This window comes from Cherax quadricarinatus, chromosome 5, assembly GCF_038502225.1.
Source record: "Cherax quadricarinatus isolate ZL_2023a chromosome 5, ASM3850222v1, whole genome shotgun sequence".
NCBI lineage: Eukaryota > Metazoa > Arthropoda > Malacostraca > Decapoda > Parastacidae > Cherax > Cherax quadricarinatus.
This window is the reverse complement of record NC_091296.1, coordinates 64,580,823-64,598,281: the sequence shown is the minus strand read 5'-3', so window position 1 is coordinate 64,598,281 and position 17,459 is coordinate 64,580,823. Positions and strand designations below refer to the sequence as shown.

General features: G+C 41.4%; 1 protein-coding gene across 1 annotated transcript in view; it reads right to left on the bottom strand.

Moving 5' to 3' along the window:
* Window positions 1-17,211, bottom strand: part of LOC128693351 (uncharacterized) — a gene marked incomplete at its 3' end in the record, with an annotated part of 72,313 nt that extends 55,102 nt beyond the window's left edge. Inside the window, 1 exon segment of the mRNA XM_070103309.1 lies at window positions 16,777-17,211. Within this exon segment, the coding sequence (XP_069959410.1) occupies window positions 16,777-16,876 (100 nt within the window).
* Window positions 17,212-17,459: the final 248 nt, after the last annotated feature.

Genomic DNA, 17,459 nt, shown 5'->3' with positions numbered 1-17,459 from the left:
AACTGGATGCCACGCGAGTCACAATGAGACCCCCCCCCAGAGGAAATGGTGGGCATTAAAATCACCAAGTAACAGAAGTGGTGGTGGTAAGGATGAAACAAGAAAGGCAAAGTCTGGGATAGAAAATGCTCGAGAAGGAGAGAGATATAAAGAACATATTGTAAACCACTTATTCAAGTGGATACGGGCTGCAGTGTAATGCAGTGAGGTATGGACAAATAGTTGACAGTACAGAATATCATTACGTAGAAGAAGGGCACTTTCATTAAAGGTCCCATCTGAGAAAGGATCCGAAGAATACAATAAATTATAGCCTGAGATAGGTTGGAAAACAGCCGAGTGTAATTTTGGTTCTTGTAAGCAAGCACCAACAGGGGAAAACCTGGAAAGCAACATCTGAAGCTCACCCCGATTACCCCTGAGGCCGCGGATATTCCACTGTAAATAGGCCATGATTGGCGATGAAGAAAATACCAGAATTGAGAGAAAGATGTTTTTCAATAGTGACAGGAGTAGTATCGATATTCGAAAGGAGAGAAAGATCATGAGCTTGGGCAGCATTCTGGACAGTGACGATGTGCATACCGCTCTTGAGAGCATGAAATGAAATATCTCTACCAACATGACGCAGGAGCGCTTTGCCAATACTATGGTCAGAAAGGTAGGCAGAAGAAGTCGGTCTTAAAGTAAAGAATTTAGTCCATTGTGTGGTCCGAAACTGAGCGTGGAGAGGGAGTGCTTGACGTGTCGGTCTTTTCCGAGTAGAATGGGAAGGTAACGAAGGAGCATCATCAGGAGATTGACGTTGGCGTTTAGGAGTAGGACCGGAGTTGGTCCGGCGTGAAATGGGCGGGAGATTCGAAAATTGCCGTACCGTAGAGGGAGAAGCCGGAAGCATAGTCAAAGGAGAGCGGAGTTCAGACAAATCGAAGGAGTCAGTCGAAGCCCGGTACCTGAAGCGGGTGAGGAAACAGCACCAGCAAGAGGTACAGGGGCATCAGGAGTGTCCGAAGAGTGGTCTAAACACAAGGCAGGGTCAGAATGGGGTGCAGTATCAAGAAGGGGCCCGGGGGTAGTGGGTTCATGGACTAGGGCTGCCATGGTTAGGTTACTCCTTTGCTTTTTGTTTTTAAGAAAAAAAAGAAAGAAAATAAAATAAAAATAAAAAAAGAATAAAAAAAGGGGGGAGTGGGGAGGAATAGTTCCCAAGAGGAATGAAAGGGCCGGAAATCTCCCTCCGCGCCCAAGAGGACCTCAACACCACTAGTAGCGCAGATGCAGCATGGAACCAGTGCCATACCCTACCCTTCATGCCAGTAAACCAGCAATCCGGGATAGCAACCTCACATCTGCCGAGCTACCTCGGTGGACAAAAGAGAGGGCGGCCGGATATCCGCCACAAAGCATACCTCCTTCGGCCACCACCCCCGGAATCCGAAAGGTGGCTTCCAGAGATACACCCGTCGCCCGAAAGACACCCAAAGCTACTCCGGGATACCGGAGAGGGATCGGGACATCCCCAGGCAATCCAGATTCCACGGCAAACTACGCCACCGCCAAGAACCTCAACGGAATGGGATGGACCCCGGTGTCCTTTCCCCTACCTAGGAACTAGCGCGCCTGTGGGAGAAATCCCAAAGGCCAAAAAGAGGAAGGGCAAAAGGGAGGGGTGAGGAGGAGGAGGAGGAATGGAAAAAGGGGAGGATGGGGAGGATGGGATAGGGGAGGGGAGAATGGGGGGTAATTAGGTTCGGTCTGAGGAAGAAGACCGACAGGGCTAATTCCTCAGACCAAGAGCCTCCTCACCACGCCAAGGAGCCCCCCTTGAAGAGGTTTTACCCCCAGTAAAGTTATGAATATACGTCAGTGTAATTCCTATACCTGTCGTACACACCTGTCTTAGTCACTACACCTGGTTGTGCAAGAAAGGTCACTACACCTATTGCAATCCACCTATCTCAAGCATCACACCTATCTCAAGCATCACACGTATCCTAAGCACTACATCTGTTACACTACACCTGTCTTAATCACATGTTTCTCCTGCACCTGTTTGCCTACAGTGATGAAACATGGGTACTTGCTAATTAAACAGAAGCTGGTAAGTCAGTCATGAGTCAGTGGTGACTCAGCAGCACTTGTGTTAGGAGTGATACTCAGCAGGAAGTCAATAAATCCCTTCATCTCTGTGAGGATAGCAGGAAATCGCAGACTAAATCCCTAAACTCATTCAAATATGTAATAAAAGATAAATATATTGTATATATATGTATTCATGTACAAGAATCAGACATTAACACAGTCGTTCCCTTCTGGCTGAACCGGGGGCTGCAGTGGAATAAAGCTCCAGCCTTTAAAACAGATTGTTAATCCACTTCTCGGGAAGACTGCGCAGACATTCTTAGCTGAGATCACAAGGCTCGTTTAACAACTCCCTGGTTGGTCTGAATCCTGACAAAATTAAAGCTTTTTTTCTTTGGTGCATCGCTGTCCCTTTAAAAATAAATATGGAGGAATTAGCCAATTGCCTGGATGATGACACACTGCCAGGCGCAAAGGAGCTCCTTCAATCAGATTATAATTATAATAACCTTGGGGGAGCGCTAAACCCGTAGGATTATACAGCGCATGTGGGGGTGGGAGAATGGAAGGTATTCAAGCTCTATTCAAGGAACTGGAGCACAGATCCAATTCCCTATATCAAGAGTCCCTCACCAGCGTCAAGGAACCTTCCTTGAGGGGGAGAGAGAGAGAGAGAGAGAGAGAGAGAGAGAGAGAGAGAGAGAGTGGGAGGTGGACCGATAATGGTAAAGAGGTCGGGCATATTATTATTATCATTATTATTATTATTATTATTGTATTAAAAAGCAAGCACTAAACTCATGCATGTCATAGATCGCTGCAGGTCGAGCTCAAGAGCCGAAATTAAATAAACACAGAAGTATAAGAAGAGCTAGCCATATCACACACGAAGACCTGGTGGAGACAACCCAAGTGTGAGAGTAGTGTATATACGTATATCTCAGCCTCACACTGAAGAGTACCTCAAAGTGAGGCTCAAATATAAAGTAACTCATTTTATTCTTGACTGGAAAGATATGGTGATACCGACAGTAAGTGGCTTTAAAACTGTAATCAGACGCGCACAATTAGGTGCACGAAGATTGTCCTGAGCAAGGTAATTTCATCAGATTCACAGCACTTGCAATATTTACCATGCCAACACATGTGTAAGGCTGTTGACATTGTAAATTAACACATGCGAGTGTGACGGCTAAACTGCAAGTTGTGAAGACGTTCTGGCTATGCCTTCGTGACTACAGGCGCGCTAACCCAAGCTTGTGATCACGACACACTCACTCAAGAGTGTTATTAAAACACCTGTGTCTAGCCTGTTCATGCAACAAAGTTCTTCCTCCCCTACCCACAACCAAACATACCCTTCCCTCGCCCCCACACCCTCACACGCGATTATAGCAGTGGGGTGGAGAGAGAAAGAGGGGGCTCCAACACTAATGATATGACTATGATATTGTTGGCTAGCTCTGATTGTCAAGGTAATTGTGACACACGCCCAAGTGCAAGGTTCAAGGCTTTGTACAGTCTAACGGTGAAAAGCCTAGTATGATTATAAGTATAATCATGGGGGAGCGCTAAACCAGTAGAAAAGCCTACTATAATATTACGACGAACGAGAAGGGAGAAGATAAGAAAGGAACGCCACAGTAAGCCTATTGGCCAATAATAGGCAGGTCAGTCTCATTGCCCAGTTATACCCACACTACGTATCTATCTATCATGTCCTTAATTTAAAGTTGTGTGTCCCAAAGTAAGTCTCAGTGTTCTCTCACAGAAGCCTATTCAACTTGCCCACAACTTTTGTGTCTACCCACATCTTTCCCGGTGGCCTGGTGGCTAAAGCTCCCGCTTCACACACGGAGGGCCCGGGTTCGATTCCCGGCGGGTGGAAACATTTCGACACGTTTCCTTACACCTGTTGTCCTGTTCACCTAGCAGCAAATAGGTACCTGGGTGTTAGTCGACTGGTGTGGGTCGCATCCTGGGGGACAAGATTAAGGACCCCAATGGAAATAAGTTAGACAGTCCTCGATGACGCACTGACTTTCTTGGGTTATCCTGGGTGGCTAACCCTCCGGGGTTAAAAATCCGAACGAAATCTTATCTTATCTTATCTTCCCAAACTCCATTGCGTCCACCTCAACCCGGCTGCACATCAGCACACTATATGGCCATCATCCACACTCATCGTCTACTTGTACACCTCATCCACACTTATCATCTACTTGTACCACTCATCGTATACTTTGATGCCCCATCCACATCTCACACCATCAAACTCTCCAAGGAAGTGCAGGACCGCGACAACCCTTCAGAATATAACAGTAGCTGGCAGTGGTAGGACTAGCAGTGTTGTGGTGGTCGTAGTAGTGCGCGTCCACCTACACCATTGTATCCAGAAGTAGAACCAGTGGTACTAGAAACAGAAGCTCTGGTATACAAAGAACTGTAAGTGGCACTGGATTACCACTGGTAGTTACGAAAAGTAGAGGTAGTTGTACCCCATTCACTTCCATCTCTTGCAAACTGTCCCATTTTCTCAATGTGACTTGGATTTTTTTTTACCCGTTTCATGGCCGACAGTGAACGGATAAAGTTGAGGATGAGGAGAGAGTCTTTACTGTCCTTGCACCAGACATCTTAGATAATACATAGCAGTTGTTAATCTAGAAACAAATATATAGTTCTCGGCAGATAGCCTCAGGATAGACTTCCAGGTCCATACTGAGGCTATTTGCTCTGTCTTTAATATACACAGACTTTGCAAAAGCATTTGACAAATGCGATCATGGCGTAATAGCCCATAAAATACGTGCTAAAGGAATAACTGGGAAAGTGGGGAGATGGATCTTCAACTTCCTAACAAATCGAACACAAAGAGTAGTGGTCAACAGAGTTAAATCAGAGGCTGCCATAGTGAAGAGCTCTGTTCCACGAGGCACAGTACTCGCCCCCATCTTATTCCTTATCCTCATATCAGACAAACAGAGATATACACCACAGCACCGTATCATCCTTTGCGGATGATACTAGGATCTGCATGAGGCTGTCATCTGCTGAGGACGCGGTTAACCTCCAAGAAGATATAAACAAAGTTTTCCAGTGGGCAACGGTAAACAATATGATGTTCAATGAGGACAAATTCCAACTACTCCGTTATGGAAAACTGGAGGAGATAATAACTAGAACAGAGTATACTACTGACTCCGGCCATACAATAGAGCGGAAAAATAATGTAAGGGACCTGGGAGTAGTAATGTCTGAGGATCTCACTTTCAAGGATCACAACAGTGCCACGATCGCACGTGCAAAGAAAATGATAGGATGGATAATGAGAACTTTCAAAACGAGAGATGCCAAGCCCATGATGATCCTTTTCAAATCACTTGTTCTCTCTAGGCTGGAATACTGCTGTACATTAACATCTCCATTCAAAGCAGGTGAAATCGCAGATCTAGAGAGTGTACAGAGATCCTTTACTGCACGTATAAGTTCTGTCAAGCACCTTAACTACTGGGAACGCTTGGAAGCACTTGACTTGTACTCGTTGGAACGCAGGAGGGAGAGATATATCATAATCTACACTTGGAAAATCTTGGAAGGAATGGTCCCAAATCTGCACACAGAAATCACTCCCTACGAAAGTAAAAGACTGGGCAGGCGATGCAAAATGCCCCCAATAAAAAGTAGGGGAGCCATTGGTACACTAAGGGAAAACACCATAAGTGTCCGGGGCCCAAAACTGTTCAACAGCCTCCAATCAAGCATTAGGGGAATTGCCAATAAGCCCCTGGCTGCCTTCAAGAGAGAGCTGGACAGATACCTAAAGTCAGTGCCGGATCAGCCGGGCTGTGGCTCGTACGTTGGACTGCGTGCGGCCAGCAGTAACAGCCTAGTTGATCAGGCCCTGATCCATCGGGAGGCCTGGTCATGGACCGGGCCGCGGGGGCGTTGATCCCCGGAATAACCTCCAGGTACTGACTAACCAATCCAAATTATTCAGACTGCTAAATCCAACTAATTTAGCTTATTTAGTCAGGGAACACACCCATGCCGCTACATGTATGTATGTATGTATATATATATATATATATATATATATATATATATATATATATATATATATATATATACATACATCTGTCAGGAAAGCTGTGGTAAATTTTTTCGAAAAGCACTAAAATCTGATGAATACGCTACTAATTCAAGACATACACACCATTTCGGGCCCAACATTTTCTTGTCCAGGCCATCAATGAAGAACACGAACAATAACAATATCCTAAACCAGTCAATAACTAGAGTCGTTCTCGGGTAAACTGTGTCATCTGAAGCAAGTTTTAAGGTCTTCAAGTGAAAAATATGATCTGTCGAGTAAAGTGTTCGTCTTAAAACCTCTTAGATATATAAATTAAGGAACAATGATGGCCTCCATTATTGGTAATAATGAATCGATTCCTGGATGTGTTAGCTTTGTGTACAGGATGTATGAGATCGTCACATTTCGTATTGTGATACTGTAGCGTTGTCACCGGTGGCTGATGGTGGTGGGGAGCCAGGCATTGTGAATACCTTATGAAGTTTATGTGTGAAAGACAGAGAAGAAGGATGAGGGGGGGGAGAGAGAGAGAGAGAGAGAGAGAGAGAGAGAGAGAGAGAGAGAGAGAGAGAGAGAGAGAGAGAGACAGACAGACAGACAGACAGACAGACAGACAGACACAGACAGAGAGAACGTAAAATGCACTATCTGCACTTGTCAGTTAAGTATTCAAAGGAAACTGGATCACTACCTCCTCAGCGTGCCAGATCAACCAGGCTGTGATGGATATGTGGGCCAGCGAGACACCAACAGTAACAGCTTGGTCGACCAAACAATCAACAGGGAAACCTGGCCACAGGGTGAGCAGAGAGAATAGGAAAACTCCCGAAACAGGTCACAGGTAAAAAAAAACATGTACAGATTTAACACCTGAACTGATGTAGTTGTGTCTCCGCTGATATTTGGCAGCTATTTGTTTATGTTTAAAGCCCATTGAAAGCACGATAGTCATTAAGACTGTGATATACCCATAAACTATTATTAAGAAAAGTTTGATCAATGATACAGGGATTAAAATGAACTTTTATCATAAAGCACAAAATTATATACCGAGATACACGCCTCTCGGTATACATCCGTGTACATGCACCTTTACGCGTATTTATTCAGCTATACACTTGTCGATGTCTATACAATGGAGTGAATACACATTAAATATATAAGCACCCTCACACCAGAAAGTACCCGCTCCACCAGGCTTGATGCAGCACCGAACTTTCTACACAGTAGTAGTATTACTGCTTCTCTCCTGTATCCCTACCAACTTCGTTCTCATCACGTTGTTTGATACCTTGGTAAGTTTTTCTTTTTTTACATTCCCGTAATCATTTTCTACACGTTGAAGATTATATCGTAAGCGTAGTCCACGTTAGCCTAAGCTCACTTTAAAACTGGAAAAGATATGGTTTGAAATACTGACAATTGTGAAATAAGATCCACGTCTTGTTTCACAACCTTAAAACTAGTATGCCGCAACAGTAGGAAGATTGAGAGGGAATTATCAATGTTATCTTGTCTGGGATTCCTGCCGGACATGACTTACCAGAGCTTCGTCCAGTCCATCCTCCACTATGTTAAAATATTCTCGAACTCGGAAAGCAAAATGTGCCAACACACCTCTGAGAAAATGGCATTTTATATCATCATATATCATCTGTCTCCATCATAAACCCACACTGGCAATAAATTTTTGTGACAAAAAAAAAACAGTTGTTTGTCATGTTGAAAGCTGTCTATCAAAATAATGCAAACAAATAGCATTAGCTTTTCACCCAAAGAAACTTGGAACGCCCTGTACCTTGAATACTTTTCAATTCAACTCAAGTCAGAGGCAACTTACACAACCTAAGTCATCCAATGCTAGCTTAGCAGACATAGGTTTAAAGCCTATCGATTTCACGACAATCATTAGGCTTTATGTTACCTATATATATATATTGCGATATACAACTCTCCAAATATATATACACTAGCTTAGCTACCTATATGTCGCCTTTGGCCACTCAGCTACAGATGACTCAAAAAGCTAGGTAGCCTAGTTATAAGCCATGTTTCTTCTGTATACCTCCGCTTGTTTCTGCTTGGTGTACTGATATAGTATCACTCGTGTGGCCAGAACATACGGGTGAGTGAAATAACTGTGCGTTTTGTGTGTGTGTGTGTGTGTGTGTGTGTGTGTGTGTGTGTGTGTGTGTGTGTGTGTGTGTGTGTGTGTGTGTGTGTGTGAGAGAGAGAGAGAGAAAGAGAAAGAGAGAGAGAGAGAAAGAGAGAGAAAGAGAGAAAAAGAGAGAAAGAGAGACAGAGAGAAAGAGAGAGAAAGAGAGAGAGAAAGAGAAAGAGAGAGAGAGAGAGAGAGAGAGAGAGAGAGAGAGAGAGAGAGAGAGAGAGATAGACAGACAGACAGACAGACAGACAGACAGAGAGAGACCTCAAAATTGTAAGGTAGTGTTAAGGTTGATATTTTTAAGCACACATGTAATATTTATAATTTAAAAAGTATCGGCCGTTTTTTACCAATACCGTAAAAAATAGTTGCCGACGAATGCCAATACCGATACCAATAATTTGGCACATCCCTAAATCAGTGGAAAAATACAGACATAAAAGGATACTCGAGAACAGAGAAGTAAGCACACTGGACAGAATCGAATGTGCTAAGGTTAACAGAGAGGCTAAGAGAATTTAAGAATGGTATATAGAGCAGCAAATACCATATCTGAACCGAAACTACTGCACAGCCACATCAGAAGAAAGACAACAGTAAAGGAACGCGTAATTCGACTGAGGAACAATTACATGATCGTCTGTGAAGTGTTGATAACACGATTTAAAGCGGTCATCTCAGTTTAAACTTTGGCAGTATAAAAGAAACCAAGGAACATGTCAAATTGAATTTTGCGAGAGGGAGAAGAAGCAGTGTCCACCCCACTAGCTATGGTCTACAATAAATCAGTGAATACGGGACAGTTACCAAAGATCTGGAAGACAGCAAATGTATTCCCTATATTTAAGGAGACAGACTGGAGTCTATAAATTACAGACCATCAAATACTGTCTACAGGATTTGATGAAATAATGTGACTAGTCTGGTGCTCCGTAGTTCGGAATACAACGCCCAGCTTCGGTAGGTAGGTAGGCATTAGGTTTGTCAGGAAACAGGATAAGTGTTCCCTGATGCGGGTCTCATTCATATGATGACCCACAACTGGAGCTTTTGGTCATCTGACCGAGGACGTCCGCTGGCTTACCGGTTCGCCTCTTTAAAAATCATGGTTATGATTATAACCATTATATATGAGTATTTATCATTAATCCCAGCTTCGGCTAGGCGCCCATGCTTATATCTGGAGTTCGGCTGTGCGAGAGAAGTACTTGATGCATATATATATATATATAAATATATATATATATATAATATATATATATATATTATATATATATATATATATATATAATATATATATATATATATATATTATCTATATATATATATATATATATATATATATATATATATATATATATATAATATATATATATATATATATATATATATATATATGTCGTGCCGAATATGTAAAACTGGTCAATTAGCAAGAACTCATTTAAAGTTAAGTACTTTCTAAAATTTTCTCTTATACGTTTAAAAATACATTTTTTCATTAATGATAATGTAGAAATTAATAATTTTGCATCAAAAGAAGCTTAGAAAACTTACCTAACCTTATTATAACAAGAACAATTTATTTTACCCTAACCTAACTAAATATATTTAAGATTTGTTTTCAGTATTTTAATACTAAACAAACACAGTGAAACATACTTTTTTCGTTAGGTTCAGAATGATTTTGGCCAAATTATTGCATACACAAATTTTCACTTGTCCTATATGGCAAGATGAGCGTTGGTATTTAAGCCAAGAGCGCAAGTTCTGCCTATTCGGCACGACATATATATATACATGTATATATATATATATATATATATATATATATATATATATATATATATATATATATATATATATAGTGTGTGTGTGTGTGTGTGTGTGTGCGCGCGCCGAATAGGCAGAATTTACGATCTTGGCTTAAACAGTAACGCTCATCTTGCCATATAGGACAAGCGAAAATTTGCGTATGCAATAATTTCGCCAAAATCATTCTGAACCTAACGAGAAAAATATATTTCACTGTGTTTGTTTAGTATTAAATTATTGTAAACAAATCTAAAATATATTTAGTTGGGTTAGGCTAAAATAAATTGCTCTTCTTATAATAAGGTTAGGTAAGTTTTCTAAGATTCTTTTGGTGCAAAATTAAAAATTTTTAGATTAACATTAATGAAAAAAATATATCTTTAGACGCATAAGAAAATTTTTTAGAAAGGACTTAATTTTAAATGAGTTCTTGCTAAATGACCAGTTTTACCTATTCGATATATATATGTCGTGCCGAATATGTAAAACTGGTCAATTAGCAAGAACTCATTTAAAATTAAGTCCTTTCTAAAATTTTCTCTTATACGTTTAAAGAAATATAGGGAGGTACCACCTCTAGAACTGTTATGGGGACCCTCATCCTCAGAGAAAAGAATAAACTTGCTTCTGGGAAAACTCAAGATTCTCCCTGAAGCTGTTTGAGAATTTTCTCCTACCACCCCCTATATTATGTATATATATTTTATTTAAAGACAAAATACATTGACAAAACATTCACAAAAATATGATGCAAAGTAAAACAACATAGGTAACTCAGAGCTACATCTCGAATACTTCGTCCAGCTCCCCTGCGGTGGGCCGCGTGCCCAGAATGCTGCAGGCATTTCCTCTCTGGATCGCAACACTGAGTCTCTGAAAGAGGAAGCTGGTCGCCCTGTGGTCCTTGGTTTCTATGATGAGCTTTTCACCCAGCTCTTTGAGGAACTTTAGAGCACACTTGCCCCATGCTCCAAGGGTCTCCGACCCTATTGGAATGAAGTTATAGCAAGGGGGAAGGTCTTCATATTTTCGGATCTTCTGGGTCTCCCTGTGGCTGGCAGCTCCACCCCCTTCCACTACAGAGTATGGCAAGTAGGTGTCTGCCAATGTGGCAGCACAGGTGTAGTCCCAGGCAATCTGCTTTCCATCCTTCCAGGGTAGCATAGTGGCTCCATCAGGACGCTTTTGACTTCCATCAGACCTCTGTACTTGGGGTTCCCGTTGAGCTGGGCAACGGGCTGTGGCGAGGCTTCTCTTTATTATGTCATTGATCTCCTCATGTCTGGCATACTTCCCTTCTGCTGTGTGGCACACGAGACCATGGAGTCCGAATTGATCAGCTGTCGCCCTGCCGCAAATACACCTATGTTCGGTGAGGATGGGGGCGGCTAGGCGAAGAGCAACACCAATCCGAATGGCCTGTGGGTCGAGACGGGTGCCCAGGGAGGAATTGGGAACAGCTAACAGGAAATCTCCTGAGTGTGGTGCCTTCACTGCCAGGAGACGAGCTTTGTTCTTTCCTGAAGCATTGGAGAGCATTGTGTTGGCGATTTTTTCCATGATCGGTTTGTCCCAGTGGGACTGTTTGTGCTGTTTGTGAGGAGCTGGTCTACTGGAGGAGTCTGTAAGGGTGTCCCACCGAATTGCTGCTTCAGTAAACCTGGGGTCTTGAGCTCCTACCAAGTCTCTCAAGCGTTCGGGCACTATCTTCTTGACTAATGCACTGGAAGCCAAACACGAAGACAGAAAAGCAGGTAAAGCTTTAAAGATATATTTTTTCATTAATGTTAATGTCAAAAAATTTAATTTTGCACCAAAAGAATCTTAGAAAACTTACCTAACGTTATTATAACAAGAACAATTTATTTTAGCCTAACCCAACTATATATATTTTAGATTTGTTTACAATAATTTAATACTAAACAAACACAACGAAATATTTTTTTCGTTAGGTTTAGAATGATTTTGGAGAAATTATTGCATACACAAATTTTCGTTTGTCCTATATGGCAAGATGAGCGTTGCTATTTAAACCAAGATCGCAAGTTCTGCCTATTCGGCACGAGATATATATATATATATATATATATATATATATATATATATATATATATATATATATATATATATATATAATATATAATATATATTATATATATATATATATACATACGTATATATATATATATATATATATATATATATATATATATATATATATATATATATATATATATATATATATATATATATATATATATATATATATATATATACGTATATATCGTACCTGACTAAATAAACAGAGCAGTAGCAACAGGGTTGCTTTGTTCCTACTAAACACGCAAACATAAATTCGACAGTTATTTTGTGAAAATTCGTTGTTAAACCGTTGAGCTCCTTCCAAACATATACAGAGCGCTTCATAAAATATTAACATTGTAAAAAATATTTTTTTTATATTTTAAGAGGGAGCCATAACCCGTAGAGGTTATAATACGGCGGCTAGGGAATGGAAGGCAGATTCAATACACGGAAGATGAGGACAGGTTCAATGCCTTACATCATGAAACCCTCACCCAAGGGGAACACTGCAAAAGATCATAATATCAACGTTTAAGGGTAATACCTATGTATGTGCGAAATAAATAACAGGTGGCGTGGGGGAGGCACATTTGGCCAACCAATGTTTGACCAATCATAAAAGGAATGTTAGGCTAGAAGAGTTGCGGTTAGTTTTTGCCAGTTTGCAGCGAAGTGCTGTTAAATTTCCTGCTCCACTTCATTGCCAATCTTACGAGCCTCATAGGTACTATAAAATGTCCTCCCTTCCTTGTGAACCCCCGGACAACTGGGCAAAAATAGCAACACAGGTTGAAAAAAAAAAAAACGTTTACATCATCACAGCTGAGAGTTAGTGCTGAGAGGATTCACTGGCCAATGTTCCCTTGGCGTATTTTTTTTTTTAATTTCGTCATGATTTACTTTCAGAAAGATGTAGAATATTATTATCTGCCCGTAGCTCAGAAAGAGGAAAGTGGGAGGGGAAGAGGAGAGTTAGAAGAGTAGTAGTTTTGATATTTACAGAACCCTATGACCCTGTAGACACTCGAACGCTCGTAACAATAAGCAATACCAAGTTAAAATAACCGGCATCAATTAAAAAGAGAGCTTGTAGGTGTGCTTCTCATTCACAGCTGTATCTACTGTGTCCACTACGATGTGATACTTCACCAACCAGGATTCTAACCAGTCATTTACAAGAGCCACTATGATAAAGATACTCCAACAAGGATTCTAACCAGTCATTTTACAAGGACCACCATGATGTAATACTTGACCAACTAGGATTCTAACAAGTCCTTTACAAGGACAACTATGATGGGATACTCCACCAACCAGGATTCTAACCAGTCATTTAGATATAAAGGGTACACAAATAACCCGCACATAAAAGAGAAGCTTACGACGACGTTTCGGTTCGACTTGGACCATTTACAAAGTCACACTAACCAGAAGTAACGAACGAACGAAAGTTCAGGTAAGATCCCAAATGAGATGAGCGGGGAAGACGGGACAGACGAAGAATAGTGATGGAGAGGAGTGTTCTTAGTCGTAGAAATAGAGCCAGGGCTTAACCCAGCAGCGAGGCGATCGTGGGACAGATATTGAGAAGAGAAATTCAGGCTCTTCTGTTGGGACTCCGGTGGGGTGAGCGGGAAGGAAGGGACATGCGACGTTTAGAGCTAGAGAGGAGTGTAGAACTGAGCCATGTCTTAACCCAAAGGGTAAAGGCGAACGTGGATCAGAGAATGGTACCTGTCATAGAAGGTACCTCTCGGAGAATCCAAGGTTATTTGTAAATAGGGTTAGGAGCAGGATCATGCAAGGAGTAGAAAAGGTTGTGTTGGTTTGTAGGTCTGCGAATGTCTTCGTCAAGGAGAGAGGTCCAGTAGTCATGTCGTGTCACAAGTTTGTCAATCTGTCTGTCACTGAGCGTCTTCCAGTACAGATTCAGCGCAGTGATGTCTAACTGGGCATGTAGAGACTCGCATGTGGCGAAGTCCTCCCATCTGACATCAAGCACCCAGCGCAGCGCCTTGTTCTGGACACGCTGCAGTTTAAGTAAGTTTGTTTTTGCTGCAAGAGAGAGGGCTAGAGGAGAGTAAGTTATCAGAGGACGTATAAGGCATTTGTAGAGGTGTAGTTTGGTGCGTTGAGAGGCATGTTTCAGCTTGTAGAGGCCCACAAGGGCCTTACTAGCTATTGCATGCCTTGAGTGAACGTGTCCGTGGAGCAGGACGGCTATATATAGGCAGGAAGAGGTGGTGGTAGTAGTAGTAGTAGTACAAGAATGGTATATAATACCGACAAGATGAAATTAAGACCCATGTGCAACACCCGGGCATCCCTATCATAGACGCTTCGCCATCCAGCCAGCCACTGGATGACGAAACGTCCACAACAAAGACATCCAGACGCCGCACATGTGTCTTAATTTCATCAGTAGTAGTAGTAGAAGAGGTAGTAGTAGTGGTAGTGGTAGAAGTGGGGAATAAGGAGAACGAGCCAGTCAAATACAAAGGAAGGGGAGCACTGCAGGGGAGCTAGGTGCCCACAGAGGGAGAGCAAGCGCACAGAGGTGCGTGAAAGGGGAAGTGGTGAAATAAATGAAGGAACAGAAACACGAGACAGAAGAGAGAAAGACAACTTTGTAAATGGTCCAAGTCGGACCGAAACGTCGTCGTAAGCTTCTCTCTTATGTGCGGGTTATTTGTGTATCGTTCCAGTCACGGTAATGGGTCTTTTTTGTTATTTGTAAGATATAAAGGGTATTTGTCTCTGAAATTATGTTCTGAAATCTTTTGTACGTTTTTTCCATGTCGTCTACCAACAAATATACATCAAATCAAGAACCTGAACAAAATCAGAGCCATTATAAAGTCTCGAAACGTCGTCTAAGTGTCATCTCAAACTTCTGAAACAGTTGAGAAAATAATAAACAATAATAAAAATACTAATAACACTTAACTCACTGGCTTTGGATGGAACCGTTATACTCAAAAAAAAATTTTTATTCGGGAAGGGGGGGAGCGCTAGACCCGTAGAGGTTACATAGCACCTAAGGTATGGGAAACATTCATGTTTGACCCAAGAGGCCCTCACGGGCATCAAGGCACTTTAAGGAGTGCAAATAACCAAAATATATCTAACCTTACAAAAACTGGCCGCATTGTGAAATGTAATATACATGACAATAAATTCCCAGAGACCAAGTTTTTAGTGGAGTTTATTTCATTAATGGCTGCTACCTTGGTTATTAAATTAATAAAAATGAAGCGAATCCAGTCTAAAGGACTCTGCACACTCTCATTATCGTCATTTTCTTGAATATGAGAGCCTACAAACTGTAAATAAAGAATATTCCAGCAGTCACTTGATTAGCTAGTTTTGCTTATAGCAAATCTTCCTAACGACTTGGAAATGACCAAAAATTTAGTTCCCTGAGTAGGAAAATTCAGAAGTTTGAACCATCTAAAAATTCATGTTATAAAGCTATGACTTAAACGATATCTACCTATTTTCGTGGCGGCCATCTTAGATTTCTGCGAATTCTGCAAATGCTCAATGTTGCCATTGTGGCCTTCATCGGGTCCTGTATAAGGGTCAGCTGAATTAAAATAAAACTGAAAAAAAATGGACTACCAACGATTCCAGGTTCACCCTGGCTGCTGGACTATAAGTAAATTAAGGCGACTTAAAATTAGCCTTGTCCATCATATATTTTCTTATTAGTTATGAAACTAGGTACTTTCTTTTTCTTCTCTATCTTCATTCTCATTCCCCACACATGAAACGGTAAATGGAATCTTCAGATTTATACATTAAAAGATCCTAACACATTCTCCTAGTTCTCATACTAACATGTAAATTCCCCAATCCAAATCATTTGATATTGCAAGAACTCGTTAATTTCCTTCCAACACCTCTCACATTAACTTCATTTGATGTTGCAAGAACATATGTATGTTTCCAGCACCTTCGTTATTATAAGAAACACGGATATTTCTGGAAATTTCTGGTGATCCTCAGTTTAATTATTTAACAGCTAATTATAATTAGCTGTAGATTTTAACCTATCCTGGTCATCTAAATTTTCAAACGCAGGTAATTTGTACAGAGCAAACTTTCACAATAAAAGTTTACACCATTCTAAATAGTAATTTGACCTTAATAGCCACGAATTATAAGAATTTTTTATACTTATTCCCCTTACTGGTAGTCAAAAATACAGCATTAAATACATTTCATAAAGAATTTTAACCATTAGGATGACTTACAGATACCGTTACCTCACATGTAACCTATACAAATTATTATTATAATCAAAAAGAAGCGCTAAGCCACAAGGGCTATACAGCAACCTATACAAAGTTTCTTCCCATTTTGTAACTCATGGACACTCATTTGCGTATAGCCATGCACAAGGTGTTCCTATAACTTAACTTTTATACATGAGGTAGCAACACACTCCATGTGTTCCTATCACATGAGGAAGAGTGTAGCCACACACTACGTGTCTACTAAAACACGTGAAACAACCGATAAAAGGAGGACTTACCTGAGAGGACGGAAGAATCATGGTAGAGCAGGAGGAAGAGGGCCAGGACCGCCCTGCCATACATTCCACAGGTCTGCCTTCCTGCCGGCAATATTGTCATAGCGGCCTCTTCGTTATGCTCTTGTCTGCTGCTTCTTGTCTCTACCTGAGCGCCTGAGAATCATGGTTGTAAGGAGTCTTTAGCTGCTGGTATTACAGAGACCAGGGATGTGAGTCACCTTCAACACCAATCACGAAGTCAAATAGTTAACCCATCACCCTTTTGGTGAGTCAACTTTTTTTCCATGAATCGAAACGTTCCCCAAATGCCACCTGGAGTCTTCTGCTCAGCAATATAGTACTGCTAAAGCGAGAGTTTATGTCAAATCAATCATAATTCTGCAAGAGCTGTGCTGAATCTGGACCTGTCCGAGGGAGCGTATGCATACACGTGACGGAGGCTACACGTGTACTGAGTCAACTTTCCAGCTGCTGCTGAGTCTGCTGGCAGTGACGCCTCGCTCGCCCACGACTCCCACACTCCCACAGGGGAAGTACTCCCTGGGCTCTGCTGTACTCCAAATATATATTGTCCCTGTTTTTTTTAGGGAGAAATGGCGATGGTGAATAAGGCACATGTGCAATACATGTGTATCCTTATTACAAGACGCTTCGCCCACACCAGGGGGACTTTTATTAATATA